This window comes from Madurella fahalii (genome assembly GCF_045866475.1).
Source record: "Madurella fahalii IFM 68171 DNA, scaffold_2, whole genome shotgun sequence".
NCBI lineage: Eukaryota > Fungi > Ascomycota > Sordariomycetes > Sordariales > Madurella > Madurella fahalii.
The window spans coordinates 6,196,110-6,217,566 of record NW_027263972.1 but is presented as its reverse complement, the minus strand read 5'-3'; the positions used below and the strand labels follow the sequence as shown (position 1 = coordinate 6,217,566).

The window sequence follows — 21,457 nt, the reverse complement described above, 5'->3', positions numbered from 1 at the left end:
GAAAGGTTTGGCGGATTTGCATCTAGCTCCGGATCTGCCGCCTTCTTCACTTCCGGCTTCAGTGGATCTCCTTCCTCGGGGTCCTTCATTGCAGCTGCCCCTTCTTTACCCAGCAATTCAGGCCTGTCTGCTGCCTGATCTTGGCCTCCCCCGTTTTGTTCGACCATCCTCCGCCCGTATCTCAGATACTTCCGGTAGATTTGCGAATTCCTGGCGGCATTCACCGGGTCTGCATCGGAGCATATGGTGCTGTTAGTCCAGGGGGTGGGAAGGGTGTTGGGTATCGCGCCTAGCCGGCCTGCCACGCCGGGGGAAAGACCGGTGAACTAGCTTTCCCGGCGCCTCGATGCAGTTGCAGGCAAGACAGGTTTCGATTCCAGTCTCCTCATCGTCCTTCCTAATCATCACTTATCTATTCAGCTCCCCCTTACCCAGCCGCGAAGCCCACGTTGTACGGCTCTACTCAGGGCTCCAACGGTATGGCGGCAGTGTATGTGACTCGTACTTGCGGTAATGCCAATCCTACCGCTTGTGTCAGTGTGACGCTCCAAAGACGAGAAATCGGTCACAAGCCTTACCAAGACGACTCATTTTTGACAGGCGGCGTGGGGCCACAAACTTTATTCGGATGACCCGCGCCCTCGGTGCTGCCGTCGTTCCCTCTGAAATTGTGGGATTCTCACTTGTCACACGTTACCCTCGAACTCCTGCTAAATCGCTATCATATATTACTATCTTCATACCCCTAGACCGATCGCCGTCGCCCCTCTCTATGCGGAGCCTCGTCTCTACCGTCTATCACCATTCCCGCTTTGACTCGACCCTTTGCCCCGAATTACATTAAAATGCTTATAGCTTGCGCCCTGCTGTAGCGGTTCAAGCAAGCCAAGTAGTACAAAACATATACACACAAAGAAAAGAAGCCAGAACGCTGCAAGACTCCACCGGGCCTCTTATGCATTCCGCTCGGCCGAATTGGCCTGTCCATCTTCTCTGGGGAACCGGTTGATGCCATCCGTGATGCCCAAACCTGACAGCCCGTCCATCATACACACGCTTCCGCCGCCATCATGATACAATCACACCGTTACACATTAGAGGTGCTTGGTTTGGCGCCTTCCTCTTTCGCCTGGACCGTTTGTATGTCGTCATGAGAAGCTCCGAGCCCTGTTCCAAATGATTCTCCCGCCGTCCAACTCCGTAAAAACCAAGATGCCGTCTGATACAGTGTCAAGGAAAACTTGTCTCCAAGGTACATAGCGGAATGGGGAGGAATAGTCGGCGTGGACGGCTATGGGTGGTCTAACGCTGAATTAGAATGGAACTACCGCTTTAAAAGTATTTACTCGGAAAGACCCTGTATCTCGTACCGTGTCTTGCCCGATTCCGCCCGCCCTTAGGCCCTCCTAGAGCGGGTGGCGGTGCCGTTGGTCTTGATGCCAGATGCCTTGACATCGCCGTTCGCCTTGCCGTGGATGATGTGGTTCGGATCCGGCAACGGGGCCTGACTCATTCTCCGCACGGCCTTGCGTCCGCTCGGCCGCTTGCCATCCTTCTTATACGTGGCGAAGTAGAACGAGATGAAGAGGAAGAGGTACGAGCTGAGGATGCCGATCCCCGAGAAAGCAGCAAATTCCTCGCCAGCACACTTCCCGGCGTTGGGCATCCAAGGCCAGTAGGTCGACGTGAAGTAGGTGTACGACGCGAAATACACGAAACCTACACACCGGGATTAGCGCCTGTGCACAATGGCGTGGTATGCGACACGCTAGGGCACTTACCGAGATCAATGATGAACTGGATGATCTGGAGGCGGGTGATCCACTCCTTCCACCAGATGCGAACGCCGCGGGCGCTCTGGAAGTAGTACCAGTACATGACGACGTGGACAGTCAGGTTCAGCGTGATGACGACCCATGACACAGCCGTTGAGCCAATGAGCTGGGTGTAGCAGAGGAGAGCCGTGGCGCCGTGGTGGTAGCAGTGCAGGAACGTCAGGGGCTTCTTCTTGAGGAAGAGGAAGCACGTGTCGAGCAGCTCGAGGTACTTTGTCAGGTAGTTCAACTAAAGGAGCGTCAGCACAATGCGGCCCGGGACAGAGCGGTAGCGAGGGCACCCACGTAGTACAGAACCACCATGGGCTGGGTCCAGCCGCCCTCGGCATTGCAGATGGCATAGAAGATGCCATGGCGGACCACCGTCGGGAAGATCTGCTCGATGAAGAGGGCGAGCAGGATGGCGCTGATGGCGGTGAGGTAGAAGTTGTGGATCAGGAACAGCTTGCGCAGCTTGAAGGGCTCGCGGTTGCGCATCAATTCCCTACCGCCAAAGATAATGGCGTAGTAGATGACGATGAAGATGCTCGTTTCCTTCAGTGTTGACATGGGCGTCGCGCCGGGCTGGAATCTGAAATCATCGGCCGGATAGCCGACAACGTACTCGAAGGCCGTGTTGAAGATGGGCCATAGTGCAATGCCGAACGGCCGGTCGACGGTTGGGACCGGCAGCTTGTCGAGAATCGCCGCCATTGCCGTGGATTCCGTGTTACGCGTCGCGGGAGAGTACCGGGCGGGCAGGCTGGCTCAATGAATGAATGAATGACCAAAAGAAAAGAAGCGAAGAAGAAGATGCAAAAGGCCTGGAGTTGAGCTGCGCTGCGATTCCAAGGGAGTAAGAAAAAAAAAAAAAAGGTACAGCCCGGGATCCAAATATTTTCAATGGGGAAGTCGCGGCTGCAAAAGGGGAAAGTGCACGTTGCGCAGAGAGGGAAGGCTCCCAACGCCTTGGCTTCATTTCCAGGTTCCTGCATGTGAGTCTCATTTTCGCGTTTGCAATTTTTGCCAGCCAATCAGCTCTCGTCCGCTGTCATGTCAGATCTTGCCCCACAACGGGATCCTGGGCCTCGGATCGGTTCGCAGGCTTTTTGACTTCCGCTCGAAGCCATCCAGTCTGTTTCCTGGCGTTCTGCTTGGCAAAACAGACCAAACCCCCTATCGCAGTAATAAGCTGGTGCCTCCCGTCTGAACATTCCCTGGATCTTGGATACCCAAAGCTTCCTCTTTCGAGGCTGAACAGTGGATTCCAGCCGGACCGTCTCCTAAAATCGGGATCCGAGCCAAGCGGCTCGGTTGATGGCGTGTCAGCTGCCATCTCAAGGCAAATCATCGCCCAGGGACCCCTCCTACAATGCTGGCGGCAGACCGGTCGTTTCTTCAAGCCCAACGCACTGATCACGACGCTGACCAACCGGTCCTGGGATGCGTTCCATAGGGTTGGATGGCCGGGACTATACAGAAACCCTTGCTATCATCGGCAGACTGGGAGGCAAAGTCCCGGGGTTGGTTAATGTCTTTTGTTTCTTATTAGTTATATTCGCCCTTTCACTCTTTCATCCATATACTCCTTCTCCCTCACCATGCACGGCATTGTTTAGGCACCCCGTCTAGCTCTAGGGGTAAACTACCTTGCCCAAGCAACCAACCAATGACCTGCTGTCTCCCAAGACACCGGCGACAGCCGGCTATTGGCCAATTCCATCCATGGAGATGAGAAAGGCTCAGAGTGGCCAACTTGAGGCCTGCCGTAAAACCTCCACGGATGTCGGGAGGCCGGACTCCTATATGCCCGCCAGCCCCGTGGTGCGATTAATTGTGTCAACGATGACGTGTATTGCGGAGTCGATTCTGTGGTGCAGCACGTTAAAGTCTTCCAGTTCCCAGACAAGAGTCTAGAACTTGCGAGGATGACAAACGATTGCCCCAACAGCTACGAATGCAAACTGCCAATTGCCGAGTTACTTTGCTCTGAGCGTGAACTGGACAGGCTTTAAACCTCTCACACTCGAGGCGCCTCCCTCCACTGGGTCGGCCTGGCCTGTTAGAGGGATAAGCTAGTAAACTGCGTATACGGATGCTAAGCAGTCCTAGCAAAATGAATCGTATTTGGTTGTGTCTTTCTCCGGTTTCCTGTCATTGTCGGCGGTGCTCAGATAGAAACAAAATTCCAGCCACATGGAATGTGGTCCCAGCCACAGGTCAAGCCTGAAGTGGCGGGAATTCTGCCGGTGGATGCAGCAGGAACATAACAGTGCTAGGCAGTTAAGCGAGAAAAAGTACCGCATAGCCGAAAGATCATTCGATGCATAACCAATGGCTTGCTAGGATCAACACCAACGCACACCTGCCCTGACCCGAACTGCACTACCCAAATCAATTGACGACCAAGCTCCTTCCTGGGCCAGCCCATCTTCGTCGAGCTCCCCGCTCCGCCGCCAATTGCCCACCTTGCAACTCCTCCCAGCTCGGGACTTTCACCTTTACGCCCATAAATCAAAAATGTCGGCTTCCCTGCTCCGCGTCGCAGCTCGCGGCCCCTCTAGCGCCGTCTTCCGTGCCAGCATCGTTGCTGCCCGGCCGCAGCCGATGGCTGCTCGCGTTGCCCTCGCCGCCCCGAGCCTGAGCAACACTTTCAGCACATCCAGCCGCCTGCGCTCCGAGCACCAGGAGGAGACCTTTGAGGAGTTTTCGGCCCGGTGAGTCCCGGACCAACTGTTCGCTGTTCCTGGCCAGAGCGAAAAACAAAGCTTTCCCGAGCTCCGTCGCTAGCTTCCCCTTCCATGACGTGATCCTTTCCGTCCAACCCACCTCGACCCAATGGACCACTCCGCAGCTTTGGCGCCTTCCTGAACGACTCAATCGCTAACCGCGGAGCTTCGGGATAGGTATGAGAAGGAGTTTGACAGCGTCCAGGACGTGTTCGAGCTCCAGGTATGCACTCCCTTGCCGCATGTCGATGACATCCACAACATGCCATCCCCGTTTCCGCCTTCGATCTTCCGCTGACGCAAGGCCCTCCCAACCGCCGTAGCGCAACCTGAACAACGCCTTCGCCTACGATCTCGTCCCCTCCCCCGGCGTCCTGTCGGCTGCTCTAAAAGCCGCACGGAGGGTCAACGACTTCCCGACTGCTGTCCGCATCTTCGAGGGTACGAGCCATTCCTCCATATAAACCCCGGAAATATTCACGAAACCCCTTTTGGAAAATAAAATAAAATAAAGCCTCCCCATGCTGACTGGTACCACTCAAACCCAAAATAGGCATCAAGGCCAAGGTCGAGAACAAGGGCCAATACCAACAGTACCTGGATGAGCTCAAGCCGCTGCGCGAGGAGCTGGGCATCGTGCTCAAGGAGGACCTGTACCCGGAGGAGGCCAACTAAGAGAATCCTTGCTAGCCTCTATTCGGTGAGAAAGGAAGCCTCCTACGTCCGCGAGAAAGGAGAAAGGAAGAGGCCGGTGCCCCGCCGACTCCTCGCTATGGAAGCCAGTGTTTCCCTGCTCAATGGAGTTGTGTAGTGCACCGCAAATCAATCTGTGTACATGTTTCCACTAGACGTTTTTACATATGGATTAACACCGGGGCTGCAAGTGAACTGGAGTGAAACTGCCTAGAGAGATAGTTACGATAGGGAGCGAAGGGAGGGCTTGAATGTAAGAAAACTGAGTTTGTCTGAGGAAACACCACGTTCATTATCCTTCTTGTGATGGTCCACGTGCACGACACATCCCTCCTGGAGTACGCTTCCTCTGCTGCAACCAAGGCAAGGCTGAGGGTGTTGTCGTTCTCAATCCCGTTTCCGGCATCGAGGTCAAGACCCATCAACACCCGGCATTCCAGTCAATCAAAGTCTGTATGCAAAGGCATCTCACAATTTCGTCGGCACGAATATCTCATTGCGCCCTAACGTAATATATACTTGTGGGCGCATCTACACGTTCCCATGCACTAGCAAAAAGACAAGAAACCCCACTCCTTTTCCGCTCCCAAGCCACGGCGGCTTATATCCCTAACCAACCATAATTGTTGACCTGGCGAAGGGATGCATGCAATAAAATGCTCCGCAATGGGCGGAATGTTACCCCTTTCTTTTGACGCCCATCGCCTCCCATCATGATCAAGCTAAAAGAGCACTGAACCCGCTATGCATCATCGACCCCTTTCCCGTGACTTCGACCTCGACCGATAGCAGACACATACATGCCTGGGCAGTTAACGGACTCGTCATTTCTTCTCCTCCCTTTTCTTTTTGGTACCATCGGCCGGCATTTTGGCAGATTGCTGTTGCTGTTGCTCGGCTGGCTTCTCTTCGCGCTGGCGATGGGCAGATGATTCCTTCCCTGTAGCAGATGCGAACCTTTTAGAAGGCGACCCGCGCGGGGCGGAGGATGAGGAGGGTCCTCTCCCGGACTGCTGCTGCTGCTGCTGCCCTGCCGGACCACCGGCGGCACCCCCGTCCTTCTAATCCCGGAGGTGTCCCCAGCGCCCAGCATTCCCCGCGGGCGGGAAGAATGTCATGCCCGGTACGGGCGTGCCGCCCAGCCCATCCGAGCTCATCAGCGGTGCCGGGCTGGTACCCCTGCTACCGGTACCGCCACCTCCGCCGTTACCGACACCACGGCCGGGTCGCGGGCTCATGACGCCCGGCCGCGGACTACGCGGGACGCTGCCCTGCCTGGTCTCGCGGCGGTTGTTCTTGAGGTTGCGCAGCTCGTCCTTGGCGCGCTCGAGCTCCCGCTCGCGGTTTTCCAGCGTCGCGCGGAGGTCGTCAATCTGAGCGCCGACAGCAGCCGTCTCGTTTTGCGCGTGGATCTGCTGGATCTTGAGGAGGTTGTCGCTCGCACGCTTCTCGAGATCCGCAATCTTGTTCTTGAGCTCGCGGTTCTCCTGGTTGAGCTCGCTGTGCGCGTTGGACGCATCTTGGTACGCCTTGCGGCTGTACTCGAGGTCGTTTTCGATACCGCGAACTTTCCGCTCGAGCTTCTGCACCGTGGCAAGAGCCTCTTCCAGCTCCTTCTCCATCTGTGCGAGCCTTGCAATCTCGGGAACGGTAGAGTTTGCCATCGTCGTGTTGGCGTCGGCAAGCCGGGACTCCAGGAGCTTGACTTTTTCTTTCAGGCCTTCAACTTCCCTGTTGCGAGCTTCCAGACGTTCCGTCGCTGCAGTCGCCTTCTCGACGGCGGTCTTGCGCTCCTTTTCGAACTCTGCCCGATCGTGGAGCGCATCGTGGAATTTTGTTTCAAGTGACCGGAGTGTGCGCTCATATGATTGAATCTGAGATTCAAGACTCGTCATATGCTCACGTGTCTTTGACTCGATTGTGTTCTGTGCCGCAAGACGATCCTCCAGTTCCGCAATCTGATCATTGTAAGCTATTAATCATAACGTCGTCGAGGGGGTCCTTACCCTGTCTGCCATCCGCTCAAGCTGGTCGACCGGCACTTCGACAGGCGTGGAAGCTCTGCTATTGGCAGGATGGCTTGCGAGCGTCCGTTTCAGCAGGTCGCTCATCCGTGCCGGCGTCACGTTCCGGCTGGGTTGTTGTAGGTCTATAAGCCTCGTCCGCTTCGGTGTTCCCTCTTCGACATCGTCCTGCTGCCAAGTTAGTCGCCGAGGTTCTCGAATAATTAGAATAGAAGGCTTACAAGGCGGCGTTTCCGACCGGACAACAAGTTGGAGACATCAGTCTGATGAAGCTCGGTTTGAGACCCCTGCGCACGATCTTGGGAGCTCAACCATAACTCAAAGACATCTGCAGGAAGCGGGTGAGGCTCCCAGGCCAAGCCAGCTTCTGGGCTCCTCAGGAAATTCGCAAATATCTCGGCAGCCTCGTGCGGCTCAGGGTAGCCTCGCTCGGGATTCCGCAGATGTTCCTTTGCCGCAGCAGTTGCCAGATTGAGCGCATTCTTTCTCTCCAACCCGTCCAAGTCCGGCTCCTGTTGCAGAAGCTGCTGGTCGATATGCTCGAGCGAGTAGGTCGCGACCAAAGAGAGAACGATCGGCACCATCGAGTCGTAACCCAGTCCCGCTGGCAGCTCAACAGATCTCGCCGCATGGTCAAAGGCTAGCACGACATCGACGACTCCCTGGACCATAGTAAGGTCTTGACCAGCCACCGCCAGAATCACAGACATTCCTTCCCGGAGTTGTCCTATCACGTCAGCTTGCCCAAGGACGGTGTACGGAAAATCCGCCGCCGAGACGATCGCCTGTAGATAATCAAAGACGCGGCCCGGCTGAGAGAGAATCAATACGCGAGCATTGATGTCCCATAGGCCGTTGAGGAACTCATAAACAAACGAAAATTTACTGTTCGAGCCGGTAGCATGTTTCATCATTTCGCCCGTGCCTAGCTCGAGGAGGGTATCGTCGTATGCCGGTAGATCACAGAGGGACAGTAGCTGTTCGAAGATGCGGTCCATCTTGGCTACCAGTTCGGCGTCTGGGAGACTCGAGACCGAATTCGCAAACACCTCGCCAAATTCAATCATAGTGGCCTTGTTCTCTGCAATAGTTTCAAGATATTTTGACCGGGTGTTAGCTGCCATCGGGAGCGTAACGACGAAATTCCTGGCGTGGGTCTCGTCTTCTTGCTCGTCGTGGCCCATCTCTTGAGGGGACTGGTCTCGCTCGTCGTTCGTACTTGTCCGGATCGGATCTTCTGCAACCTCATCGAGGATCTGAGGATCGCCACTAGACAGGACATCCCCAATTCCAGTAATGTGACTAATAGAAGTAGTTAGATCCGACGGTGCCACAGTTTCTAGTGGCTGCTCATAACCCATGCTGTGTTGGCCGCCGACAGCATGCTGGGTGGGCATTTTGATGCCCATCCCGATGCGCCGATTCAGCTCCTCGACTGCCGAGAGAGGATGCTCTTTTGAGGATGTTGCGTCCGTTGACGGGTCATTCGCTCCCCTAGTCGCGGCTCTTCCTAGGTGGTGTGCGATGTTGTCCGTTCCAGGGAGCACGGTTGATGGCGAAGTCAAAGCTGGCTCCGATCTCGTGTCGCGGGATCCGACGAATTCGGGCGATGTGCCGAACACATCTGCCTGCAACTGGCGCATCAGGTCGACTGCCGAGCGCGGAGTTTCCTCCGCTGGAGGACCGTCCATCACTGCGATTTGCGTCGTGTGTCGCCGGGATACTTTTTTATTCGGCTGTGGGATCGACAGACAGCAATCACCATCCAGTGGCGCAATGCTACTAGTTGAATTAGAAGCGAGCCCTTGACGCTTTTTACGCGGTGGTTGGCTCACGCTTTGGTCAGATATTGAGGCTGCCGATCTCCTGCGCACTTTATGAACAGTCTCAGGAACGATTTCCTCCTCACCTGGTCGGTTAACCTCCTGAGTTTGGGATCGGATTTGCCCGGGGTTGCTGTGGAGTGGCGGGACTGCCTGGGCTGCCTGGGAGTGCAGATTCGAATCGGCCGTGGTGAGAAAAGAACAGCCCCTGAGTGCAGAAACACTTTGCGAGTCTGGCGCAGGATCCTGATGCTCACTCTGGTTGCGACTCGTAGTGTGAGTGAGTAGTTGCGATGCTCCAGACAGCTCCGCGCCTCCGAAGCCTAGAGGCAAATCGTATTCTGGCTGTGTCAGAAAGCCTTCGGGCCAAGGACTATCTGCAGTAGGCTGGCTTCCTCCCCGAGAATGTTCAAGACGGCCGACCAAATCGTGGTCAGGCACTGGCTGTACCTCAAATATTTCGAAAAGATAGAAAGAAGGCCTGGCGTTGTGGTATGAGTCCTCGGGTTGGCGGGACGGTATGTCTAGATCGGAGCGACTTGTTTGGCCTCCGATTTCCACACCCCGATGGTCTATGTCGGGCCCCAGCGAACCCCCTCCAGTGGCGGGTTGCGAGATCGGTTCTGATGGACCAACCTCCGCAAGAGTGGCACTGATTGTGACAGAAGACTGCGTAGGCAATGACTCAAAATCGTCCTGTGAGTCAGGAATGGTCCGCTGGCTGACCTGACCCCTCGTTTGGTCGTGAGACCCAGCCGAAGAGGTGGCGGGGGCAAGCAAAGGAACCTCCTGCGAAGGCGGCGCGGATTGGGAGAGGCTGATGATTCGATACTCGGAAGGGTCGAACCCAGGAGGGACAGGTATCTCGAGGACGATTTCCCCCTTGTTCTCAGGGACAGACTGTACAAGGGCCCAGCCTGCTTCGTCGTTGCCGTCGGTAGATGTGTATCCCGAGTCGAACGACGACCTTGCCCGTTTCAGCAGCCTCTCCTGCTCTTCCGGGACCGAGAGAGCTCTCCAGCGTTTCGCTCGCCAGTTCGGGGGCAACACAGGCTGGCTGTCTGTGCCGACGCTGGAATGCGGGCGGACCAGTTCGGCACACCGAGTTTGGCGCTTTTCCGTTTCCCAAGCAGCGACTGCAGCCTCAGTCACGTTCTCAGCAGGTTCCTGGCAGTAATGCGACAGTATGATTAGCGGGAGTGAGGTAGGCGGGAAAGGGTGGGTCGAACGGAGAGAGGTATGGGTACAGAACATACCCAGGTTGGATCGTAGCGCTCGCCCGTGGTGGGGTTGTCGACCCAATCTACTTTGTACAATAACTTCTCGCCCACGTACTTCTCATCGACTATACCTCTGATCTCGTAAAATGTCTCGTCGGGGATGGGCGCCCGGAGGGTCGACTTCGCTCTGGCCGATTTCCGGCGTCTGGACTTGGTGGATTTGGCAGGGACCTGCTTGGTCATTGACGCGGCAGATCGCTGCAATCGCGCAAGTCGCCACAATGCGCCCGCGGCGGTCTCGCAACGGGTAGATCTAAGTGTCGTTCCTAAAGGCACGCTCGTACACGGGACGGCCCTCTTCCCCGCGTATCACGAGCGCGCGAGAAGCCAGACGACGAGACGCGCTCCCTGCTCGATGAACCGTGTAAGGCTGTACTTTCCTTAAGTAGCCGGAACCACCGTCATGGTCAGCCACCCATTTCCTCACACCTGATTGGCCAGCCTTCTTTGTCTGCTCACGTGGAGATAAGCTTGCCGTTCCAAGAAACGCCACACCGCAGGAAGCCTTGCTGCCGATTGACTTTCTGCTAGAAACCCGAATGGGAGTGGGTTCAAAACAAACGAAGTGAATAATCAAAGGACAGCCTTACTGTGGCTTCTTTTCGCAGCCGAAACTCAGCAGTCTCTCTGGTTTCGGACAATAAACAAGTGCGGTGTGGTGGGTTGGAAAAGGTTGGCTTTCGGTCTGTCTTTTAAATAACAACTCTGAATCTGTGTTTGTGGTTGGGAAAAGAACCAGGCGTGATTGCGGGCAAACTGCCCGATACATCGTGCAAGTGATAGAGCCAGCTATTACCCGCATTCTTGCTTGCTATTGTTTGAACCACAGTAATGCGAGCGTCACCCGATGGACATTGTATTGCGTATTAGAAGAATTGGGACCTATCTTTGCCTAACGAACGCTCTTTACCACACGCATTAGACCTCACAGCTATCAATCTCCCTTTGCAATCATGTGTTGCGACCTTCTGCCATCCCTCTTCATCCAAATGAAAGGCCATGCGCGCCGGCAGTGGACCAGGTGATCGCTGCGCGGATGCTAGATGCAGCAAACAACAAGGAACCAAACAAACTATGATGATACCGAGAGATAATTACAATAATACAGATATCAGATACCAACGTTAACTACCGGATGTCCATCGCCCATATTCTCCATAATACGCAAGACAACAAGGGTCGTTCTTGAATATCAGAATGTCAGCAACCTCTCTGCCCTCGACCTCTGGCTTCCGGGATTGGCATCCATCTCAGGATCCACCAGCTTCTCATCGCTCGACCTATTCCGGCCAAGAATATCCTTAACGTGTGCCCTCATTCCACCGGGACCATCCTGTCATGCTGAGGAATTAGACGTTAAGCCATTGGACGTTCGCTCACCATTCAGGTGTCAAGAATATCTCGGTCATGCTCAGTTGGCAACGCAGGCGTCTCGTAAGCGGGAATATCCTCGCCCTTCTCAAACGATGCTCCGGGCCCCTGGTAGCTCGGAGCAGCAATGGGGATAACGGCGCCTTGCGCCACGGCCGAGGTCGTTGTCACTGACGGCGCCGTCTGTTGTCCGGCAGTGAGCTCAGGTGCAGCGGCCAGGATCCTGCTCACCGGGCTCTTTCCGGTATCGGGCTTGACCGGCTTTGGGCTTATGACGGGAGGAGAATAAGCAACATAGGTCGGAGACTTGGCGTCCTCGGACCCAAAGGGGAGCGCTCGGGAAGGGATCGTTCGTCCTCCTTTGCCAATACTTTCATTTCCCTGCGCAACCTCGCTACCCAACTTTTGCTGTAACAGCTCTGACTGCTGCCTGGCAAGCTTTTGGAGTTGCTCTACGGGATCCTTGTGGTAACGGAGGACGTTAGTCAGGTCACAGAGGCAGTCTGCAGGACCCCACCAATTCCCATGCACACATACCCAGTCAGCCTGTGACGGCACCCCCTCCGCCATAGGCAACTGTTCGTCATCGCCGCCGCTTCCGCCGGGCCAGGGGCCACCAGCACCCCCAAGCCTCGGTCTACGGATCGGCGCTGGAGTGACGGGAAGACTGGGACGATCGTCCTCGCTGGGGAAGTCGGTTACTCTGGAACCCCTCCTTCCCCAGCTAGCGTCTTGCTCCCCAGAGGGAGGATTCGCCTGACGCAAGCCTGGAATCCGCCCTCCCTTTCGCTGACGTTTCTGGATAATGTCAACGTAGCGGTTGATTTCGGGCAGCTCATCCCAAGCGTTCGTCCGCGGGAACGAAGACCAAATGTCTGACGGAGCAGAGAGAGCAGTGCGAATAGACGGGCCCAGCGTTGACTGTTGTTGGCTCAGTTGCTCCGCCGTGGTCGGCCATGTCATGGCTGGCTCGGCCTTCAGCTGCGAGCCTCTCGAGGAGGGTTCACCAATGCTCGCGGGCGGCTCCTGGTGCGGGGAGAACTCTCGAGTAGGCTGTGGCTTATGAGTCTCCCAAGGGAAGATCGGTTTCGGCTTTTCCTTGGGATGCGCTGGACGCTCTTTTGGCACCTCGTACCACATATTCTTCGGGGGGCTTGGATACCGCTCAGGAGGAACAAACCGAGCCAGGTCAGACGACATCTCGTAGTGGGTCTGGGGGAAGTTCATGGCTTCGGGTTTGGAGTCGGGAGGGGGAGGGTGTCTAGCGCCCGTGTTAGCTTTCTGCAGGGTTCGTGGCCGCGGTTTGAAGCGTTTGACTAACCGTTGAGCATCCCAACTAGGCATGACTTCAGGTTGAGGCTCAGGCTTATGCTCCGGCTCCGACGGCGGAGGAGGGTTCCATTGCTGGCGGTCCGATGCCTGGTCTTCGCGAGCCTCAGCATGTGTCATTTCTTCTGGACGAGAAGACACGGTGGGTGCGCTGGGGATGCTGGGAGCGGGTGCCAGGTGTTCATGGTGATGCTGGTGGGGATGAAGCTCATGATGATGCCGATGATAAGGATAGTCATTGGGGTGCTGCTGGGGTTGGGAATGAGGCCGGTGGGTATGTCGCTGCTGCTGGGAATGGTCGACATGGGATGGGCCTGGTGGTTGGTATTGCTGACCGTAGAAGTTTCCGGATTGATCGCGAGGCGGCTCGCCGACGGGGAGAACGTAGCGGATGGTGGGCTGGAACTCGCCCTTCACAAAATACTGCACGATCTCAGGGGCCTTCTGTTCTGTTTGAGATGCAGTGCTCTAAACCCTCCATAAATCAGCAAACAATCTTCCACTTGAACGGCAGATCAGGGACGCACCTCCTTGCGATAGTGTCGATCATAGACTGCCCACCATCTGCCCACCATTTCGTCAAAGGGTGAGCTTCCAGTGGTCTTGCCTCTGCCCTGTACCCAAGGCTTGTCGGAGCCAATGAAGTGAACCATGTTTATGCTCGACTGGTAATGCTTGTAGGCAGGCACATATTGGTAGTGGGCCGACGGTGTGACGTTGTATGTGAAGCTGAGGCGGTTGAAGCTGTTTTGAAAGTGCGTGTTTAACAGGCCCTGGTCAGCGCCGTCAAACGAGATGCCCCTCTCAGCCAAGGCCATCAATGCGTGATAGTCACCCATGTTCGGGGTCAAGACCATGACCCCTGTGTTGAACAGGTCGGGCCAACCAATATCGGGTGCCGCCGAGAAGGCATGGGGGAGGTTGAAGAGCTCATCGGGAGCTCTGTATGCCACGACATCGGCATCCACATAGACGATCTTGCGGAACTGGGTCTGCTTCCAGAGATTGATCTTGGTGAAGGCCGAATGAAGATCCGGACGGTTCATGAGGCCCAGGTTGGCTGGCCGCTCATTGCGGATGCGACAAACGGGGATCACATAGTCGTATACGGCCTGGACCAATAGTCAGTGATGGGCGCATTTATGGGATGGCTGTAGACGGCCTAGTAAACTTGCCTTGAGTTGTGTGATGACGTCGGCGGACACCGAGTCTAGCGTGACAAGAACAGCGAGTTTCTTAGTAGTGCCGGCATCGCGGAGTGAGTGTGCGAGCACGAGAGCACCTTTATGAACGCAGTCAGCAAATGCAGGTCCCGGAATATTCTGCGATTGGCGCTTTGATACTTACCAGGGAGATAGTTGTCCGTCAGAAGAAGCTGCCGAAGACCTGACTTAGCGCTTCTCGCCCATCTCAAGACGGCATGCGGGGCACCGGCCAAACACGTCGAGGCGCGCACCGTTGGATCGGGACAACAGTCGTAGCCGGGAATCGTACTTACGCTGGCATATACATCCTCCTCGCCTTGCGCGGTCATTGTGCGCAAAGCGCCTTCGCTAGCGACGTCAAAACCGGGAGGTGGACGGTTGAAGAGATGGGGAGCGAGCAGGCAGTACAAATGTTTCGGTTGCTGGATATGTGACACCTAAAATCAAGGCAAAGCGAAGACGGGAGAAAATGGGGTTCAGATGAAGGAGCGATCGGTTTTGCTCGCTCGCAGCTCAGTCGGGGTGACAGGTGCGGATGGGGGATTCGAAGTTTGTGCCGCCCACTAAATCAAGGCCTGCTGCAGCGGTAGGAGCATGACCAGAGAAGACTACGGACCCTAGGTAACCTGGAACCTTGTCCTTGACGACCGGACCCCAGCGGCTGCCCAATGTTTACGCTGGATATTACACTATCGCGGAAAGCCGACGAAGAATTCGGTGCAACAGACGACGGCGAAACGCAAGCTTGAGATCGAACAAGGGGTCAAGGGTAGGGTAAGGATGGCTGGGGCAGCACCGTTATCCTGCAGAACTACCCGACCTCTTTTTTTCTCTTTGCAGCATGCACAGTTTATGCAACAGCAGACCAATCAAGTCAAAAGCGGCGGGAAACGGGCACAGCATATTTGACCGGCATCGCAATCTGGTGGTACAGGAGAATCGCCGTCCACAGGGGGTCATGAATTTTGTTGAACTTCCTCGCCAACAAGCTCGTGTTCCGTACTGCGGCAAGCTGCCTGGGGCTGGGGCTCGCTTCGTAGATAAGCAATTGAACCCTGCCTGACAAGGCACGTTTGCCAATCCATTTTTCCGGGTCTCATTTGCGAGACACGGCCTTCCAGGTTGCAGCCAGGCGTTAGTTTCTTGCGGCTTGCACAATCTGCCGCAAACGATTTTTGAAGTTGGATAGAAGCATATGCCCTAGGTAGCTCACTTCCAATATCTGAGAACTGCCGATGAATCTCACGACAATGATCGCGTTGCATAAGGTAGTACAGCAGCAAGTGCAAAGGGACCTGGAGAACCTGCGGCGGGTTGCCGGCCGGGCGCTGCAGAGGCCCAGGTTTACGGCACGTGCTGCTTGCTTGTGGAAGCGGGCCCATTGCATCACCACCTTTTGACCTGATACAGCCCCGCGTGCCCCGCACAGCGGCGCCCCAGCTCTTAAGAACTATACTACAGATATGTAACTCACCCGATCTGCAGAGGACCCTGAGGACCATCATTCCAAGCCTCGTGGTTCTCGGATGGGATTCGTGATGGACATGTTATGCAAAAGAGATCTTAAGATTACTACATAACAACGTAGCGTTCGGCAGCTGGCCCTGGCTGGCCGGCTCGGGGAGGTTACTCGCGGCTATGCACACTCTTTCGATAGTCTTCATATTGCTGCTGGTGCTCTTTTTTGTGTACGGCGGGGACTCATGGCCACGGTCCAAGTTAGGTGCATTATGGGCCTCTGCTGTTGTACTTTCGAGTTGGTCTGGGCAGGCGGATGAGGAAGTCCGAGGACTCGGGCTCATGCACACCCCTCTGCTCAATTGAAGAAAAATCCAGAACTATTCAACGGATATCGTACAGTATTTCTGCTGTTATTACCTCGTGTCAAACCAGAGAGAACTAGATAAGCCTGTCGGGGGTGCATGCCCCTTAAGTTCTTTCCGAGGCATTACGTACAATCGCAAATTGTGAACCCCTTCCTCTCTTCTTTTCCCCGTCATCCCGAGACCGAGGCCGGGAATGGTGAATACTTTGTCAAACAAGACAGGTTCGAATCTACAAGCCATTCATTACGGAAACGGGCTATGTGTGACGATTCCCTTTTTGTGAATGCGATATCATACCGTAGATCGAAATGACCTCAGGAGGTTGCACCATCGTCACACTGGCTACCACCACCTTGCGCTACCACGGTTGCAGGCCACCTTGGTCAAAGGAAATGGCCAAACAGGTTGTTGATGTTGATCTGCCCCTCCCAAACTCCCTGAACAATTTCTGTTACCTAACACCTCTCCCACCTCCTGTTCTTGACCCTAATGATTATCAGTTTCGTGTTGCTGATTTCTGATGCTTTGATGCTTCCCGATACCCTTGCTAAAAGACTACTGCAGTCCGACCAAAAGCATTGCGCGGGCGCCGTGAAAGGCCGTCTGGGTGGCCTGTAAGCATTCAGTATTGGAATTTCGTACCAGATGCAGCAGTCGTTCCTTCAATTCTGACGGACTTGGGCTTTAAACACCATTACTGACACGGGCTGCATGTACCTAGAGGCGATATACAGTGCATGACAAACCACAGGGAAGACCCTCCATAGCTTCATCCGAGTCGCTCCCAATATACGGAGCAAGAACAGCACCATAGAAACAGATAGCGTCATGAGCAGAGCAATAGCCGCAAACCTATCATACAAACCAATCCGACACATCAGGCTATCCCAGCCCCAAAGGACATGATTCATCTGAAGCCATGTATACCGGCAACTGCAAGAAGCCTCCCAACCGCTCCCCTTTATAAACACACAACACTCTCATCCCATCCCACGCCTTGCGCCCATTTCAAAGAATCCAATGCACCCCTCTTCACAAATCCTTCTTGAATCCATGCTCCGGTTTATGTGTCGTCTCATAATCCACATGAACATACGCCCTCTCCACGTCCGGTAGCCTCTCCAGCTTGATCTGCAGCTCCTCGGCGATGTCGTGCGTCTCCTGGAGCGACGCGTCCGGGTCCATGACGACGTCGACCTCGGCGATCAGGCGCGGGCCTGAGTGGTACGCGCGCACCGTGTCGATCTGCCGGATGGCCGGCGAGTGCGTCAGGCACACGTACGTGATGAGCTGCTGGATCTCGACCGACGCGACGACGCCTACTAGCAGGAGGAACTCGGCGAAGGCGGTGCGCAGCCAGAGCGACGAGATGACGACCGACAGGAAGATGGCGCCCGCCGGGTCGAGCCACCAGAGCAGCTTGCTGCCGCCGACCGACGTGAGGATGCCGAAGCCGTTGACGAGCAGGTCGTTGCGGTGGTCCTGCCAGAGGATGCGCACCTGGCTATACTTGTCCTTGATGGACCACGTGTACAGGAAAAGGGCGAATTTGGTCGCAAAGGCGGCGCAGACCGAGATGATGGAGGGCAGGTTGAACGGCTTGAGGTCGCCTTCGTGCTCGGCCAGCTCGCGCGCGGCGAACGCGATGATGATGAAAGAGACGGCAGTCATGAGGAAGCAGAAAACAATGTTGCCCACCGTCTCGAGGCGCGCCTTGCCCGACGGGAAGCGCGATGGGTCAACGCGCCGCACCGCGCGATTGGAAAAGATCAGCGTAAGGTTGCTAAGCGGGTCAAAAATGGCATCGGCCATGGTCGTAAAGAGCGAGAGCGAGCCCGACGAGATTGCCGCGTATAGCTGGAGCACGGCCAGGATGATGTTGGCGACTAACGATCCCCACACGGCGATCTGGAACTTGAGGTGGTCCTCGCCATGCTCCTGGCGCGCCTCGGCCCGGTGTTCCTCTACGCTCTTGAGTAGCCGCTCGATAGTCTCGTTTTGGGCCTGATAGAAGCCCTCTAGACGCCTGGCCGTAGTCGCAGAACGGCCGAACGGCTTGATGTACTGCGCTAATTTGCTGGTGGCTGAAGGCTTCTTTGCACTGCTTGTGATAGCGGGCAGCTGGGTAGCACCCCGCTTCCGAGATGTGTTTGCTTTGATGTCAGCTAGCTCAGAGGCCGTCTTATACCGTTGCGAGAGACCGTATGGATCATTCCCAGCACCGACCAGAGGGAAGCGGCCGGCGCGCTGACTCTCGACTTCGACATCGGATGCTGCAACTGTAGGATGCCGGGCGACGGCTGCGTCGTCCCCTCCGTCCGTGGTCTCAACAGCGGTGCTGTTTGCGCCTCCCCTGGATAACGATGCACTGGGAGACTGAGACCTTGCCAAACGAGGGATGCTCGCCGAGTCGGATTGCGTTTTGAAGGGATGCGGATGCAGCGATATGCTGCTCGAGAGATCGGGCTCCATAGCGTGGGTGCTTTCGAGGTCGATGTGCAAAGGATGTCTCCGTGGGGATAGAGGACAATAGTAGACGGGCTATTCTTGCTTTGTCAACCCGGGGGTTCTGACGAGACGAACTGATGGGTGCTTCAGAGCTGCCCCGTCACCCAGATCAGATAGACACATTCTCTTCTAGAAAAATTAAAAGCACTAACAAGATGCACAGCCAAGGTCCTTTTGAACGCGGGAAAGCAACTGCACCTGGGGGCGCAGTCGTGTCGCTTTTCTTCGTTCGAGTTTCGAGGGGTTCCCCGAAGCCTGTGCGTACAGGTACGCACAGCTGCAGAGGTTGCGGAGGGACTTCACTTCTCAAACGGCTGGGGAGCTCCTAGCTTCGAAACGGGATGAACGGGGCAGACATCGGACCCGTCGAGCAGTTGGCCCTGTCGCATTGAGACACCGGGGGGGTTGCCAAGGGTAGGCCGGTGGTCGGCAGGGCTCCGCGGTCGGCGCCGGATAATTAAGATGGGCGATGATCCAAGATCTGCAGCACCTCGAGAGCAGAATCGCATCCCATTGGCACCGTGTGCCTCGTATGGCTATCATGTTGGCAATTCCTCCTGCGTCTGCACAGTGGTCTGCTGTATACTAAACTCATTGGGACCCTGTTGGGAAATCCCGTGTTCTGACGTGAAGGTCTGGGTTTGAGAGATACTGTTCTGTGGTGGGTGGCAGCGGCTTTAGCCGCTGGGTTCAGGGGCTCTGGGCAGTTGAAGGTCCGCGGGGTGCGGCGTGGCGGTGCGATGGCGGCGCCATTGTGCGACCAGGACTGTGACAGATTCGAACAAGAACGCAGGATGGAGGTATCGAATACAGATTTTGAGAGCTGTGAACGTCCTATATATTTCGGCGGGGCCAAAAACCCCCTTTCGGGGCCTTCCGGAATCCTGCTTGTCAATCTGTTCGAGTAACCGGGCCTGTTAAACCTAAGACCGGAGATCTGGGGTTGGGCCCACCATTAAAGCGTCCCACGTTCCTGGGTCGTACTGAATGGTAACTACGAATATCGGAGACGCGACAACGACACCACCTCTCGTAAACTGAATCCGAGTAATCCCACATCACAGCTTTGCCTCCGACCCTTCGACTTCGCACCTTGCTAAAATCCAATCACCTACCTCTTTATAAAATTCCTCGCTCTGCGGCCCATCAGCATGTAGCTGATGATACCAGCCTTCATACGCCTTAAACTCCCGGTCAGCCACCTCAGCCGTGCACTCATCAAAGTACTTCTTGCTCGCATCAAACCAGGTCGTCTTGTCCTGCGTGCCGTGGCCAATCCACAGCGCCTTGACCGCCCCTCCAGCTGGGGGCCTCGTCTGCCCCTTCGACAGCGCGGCCGTCCGATCCAGCAAGCCCGCCAAACCCTCGAGCGTGCCGGTGTTGTGCATCAGCTCGTCCTCCGCGATGCTCTTAACCACCTCAGGGTCACGACTCAGATTCTCCGGCGCGATCTCGTGCTTGAGCTGAAACTGCGGCAGTACCTTGCCGGCCAGCTTGCCCACGAGCACCTTGAGACTGTTGGGCTGCTCCTCGGGCGAGAAGCTAATGAAGGGGCTCTCAACCAACCAGCCGCGGACATGGCGCACCAGATTGTCCTGGTAGGACGGATGGGACGCCAGCGTCAGCACTTGGCCGCCTCCCATCGAGTGGCCCATGACGAAGAGGGGTGGATCCGAAGGCGACGCGGGCAGGTGCGGCGTGATGAAGGCGGCCATGTCGGCAAGTACCTGCGAGGTCGAGCCGGTGAGTCCCTTGTCGCTGGGCTTGCGCACCGAGCGGCCCCATCCACGCTGGTCAAAGCCGTGGACTGCAATGCCACGGGTCGCGAGCGAGGGGAAGAGCCCATAGTACCGCCCCATGTGGTCGCTGAAGCCGTGGATGAAGACCAGTTTGGCCTTGACCGGGCCGTCAGGCTAAGAAAACTTGTCAGCCCCACCCCAGCGCAAACACAAGTTGGCGAATAGATAGGGCTGGACTATGCGTAGTTGAGGGGAAGTGATGACGTACTAGCCATGATTTGGTGTAGACGCTGTGGCCTCCTATGTCGTAGGTGCCTTCTTGTTCAACAACCATCTCGCCGTGTTATCACCAATTGACCCGAACGTGACCGAAATATAGTACGGGGGATGGTTTTCTGTGATGCAAGTTAGAAGCCAATGGCTGACGTTTGTGGGTAGGCCCCCCTCTCACATGTCTTTGGCAAACAGCACCCTGGTTACCCTGGTTGCTCAGTCCTGAATCGTCAATTTGTTTTGACTAAATTCACAAAGCTCCACTACAATCACGACCATCTCATAGGTAAGAGAAGGACACCAAAGGCGGATGGCATTGAAAGAGAGATGCCCTGGCTTTCCACGACGCATCGTCATCCGAGGTGGGGTCGCGGCTTCGGATGCATCCTTCACGTGCCAAACAAAACCCAGCGGCCCTCAGCCGCAGGTTTCGTCACTTCTTTTGTCAATTACCTCGGGGCTCCGATGGAACTGCATGAATTCGTCATCGGCATTAAGATAGTATTTCCGAAAGACATCGTGTTGCAATACAGAATCGCTTCCCCTCCCGTTTATAGTAGGCGAAGGAATTGCCCAAACAAAATAACAACCATCCTACGCAGCCAGCCTCCCTTTTCCCGAGCCATCAACATAAATCACAATCAACATGATAGTCCCAACCCCCACGTCAAGACGTCACAGCCATCAACAGAACATGGTACCCGTTAACTGCGTCGTCCTTTCGTCCCGTCGTCTCGTCGTGACATTCCGTCGGGGCCAAGCAATCCCCAGCTGGTATAATGATGCCAAACTCCAGCCCTAGTAAAACAGTATTAAGAAGAACCCAACTCCAGCTTGGCGGTG

At 55.7% G+C, this 21,457-nt stretch overlaps 6 protein-coding genes across 6 annotated transcripts; 1 reads left to right on the top strand and 5 right to left on the bottom strand.

Moving 5' to 3' along the window:
• Nucleotides 1-1,396: 1,396 nt before the first annotated feature.
• Nucleotides 1,397-2,528, bottom strand: ELO2 (Fatty acyl-CoA elongase/Polyunsaturated fatty acid specific elongation enzyme; the record flags this gene model as incomplete). The annotated part of the gene is made up of 3 exons (XM_071059996.1): nt 1,397-1,719; nt 1,782-2,064; nt 2,121-2,528. The coding sequence occupies 3 exons, from the start codon at nt 2,526-2,528 to the stop codon at nt 1,397-1,399; spliced, it is 1,014 nt and encodes a 337-aa protein (XP_070916097.1).
• Nucleotides 2,529-4,334: 1,806 nt separating this feature from the next.
• COX6 (Cytochrome c oxidase subunit 6) lies at nt 4,335-5,218 on the top strand (the record flags this gene model as incomplete). Its single annotated transcript, XM_071059995.1, has 4 exons — nt 4,335-4,531; nt 4,721-4,766; nt 4,867-4,984; nt 5,097-5,218. The coding sequence occupies 4 exons, from the start codon at nt 4,335-4,337 to the stop codon at nt 5,216-5,218; spliced, it is 483 nt and encodes a 160-aa protein (XP_070916096.1).
• Nucleotides 5,219-6,297: 1,079 nt separating this feature from the next.
• Nucleotides 6,298-10,546, bottom strand: MFIFM68171_04574 (Chromo domain-containing protein; the record flags this gene model as incomplete). Its single annotated transcript, XM_071059994.1, has 4 exons — nt 6,298-7,194; nt 7,243-7,428; nt 7,482-10,250; nt 10,340-10,546. The coding sequence occupies 4 exons, from the start codon at nt 10,544-10,546 to the stop codon at nt 6,298-6,300; spliced, it is 4,059 nt and encodes a 1,352-aa protein (XP_070916095.1).
• Nucleotides 10,547-11,746: 1,200 nt separating this feature from the next.
• GLG2 (glycogenin glucosyltransferase) lies at nt 11,747-14,597 on the bottom strand (the record flags this gene model as incomplete). Its single annotated transcript, XM_071059993.1, has 7 exons — nt 11,747-12,196; nt 12,272-12,995; nt 13,056-13,531; nt 13,591-14,175; nt 14,239-14,345; nt 14,411-14,438; nt 14,562-14,597. The coding sequence occupies 7 exons, from the start codon at nt 14,595-14,597 to the stop codon at nt 11,747-11,749; spliced, it is 2,406 nt and encodes an 801-aa protein (XP_070916094.1).
• A 2,529-nt stretch (nt 14,598-17,126) lies between these two features.
• MFIFM68171_04572 (Metal tolerance protein 3) lies at nt 17,127-18,566 on the bottom strand (the record flags this gene model as incomplete). Its single annotated transcript, XM_071059992.1, has 1 exon — nt 17,127-18,566. One exon carries the CDS (start codon nt 18,564-18,566, stop codon nt 17,127-17,129), a length of 1,440 nt encoding a protein of 479 aa, XP_070916093.1.
• A 1,094-nt stretch (nt 18,567-19,660) lies between these two features.
• On the bottom strand, nt 19,661-20,675 carry MFIFM68171_04571 (Serine aminopeptidase S33 domain-containing protein; the record flags this gene model as incomplete). The annotated part of the gene is made up of 2 exons (XM_071059991.1): nt 19,661-20,515; nt 20,610-20,675. The coding sequence occupies 2 exons, from the start codon at nt 20,673-20,675 to the stop codon at nt 19,661-19,663; spliced, it is 921 nt and encodes a 306-aa protein (XP_070916092.1).
• Between the last annotated feature and the right edge of the window lie 782 nt (nt 20,676-21,457).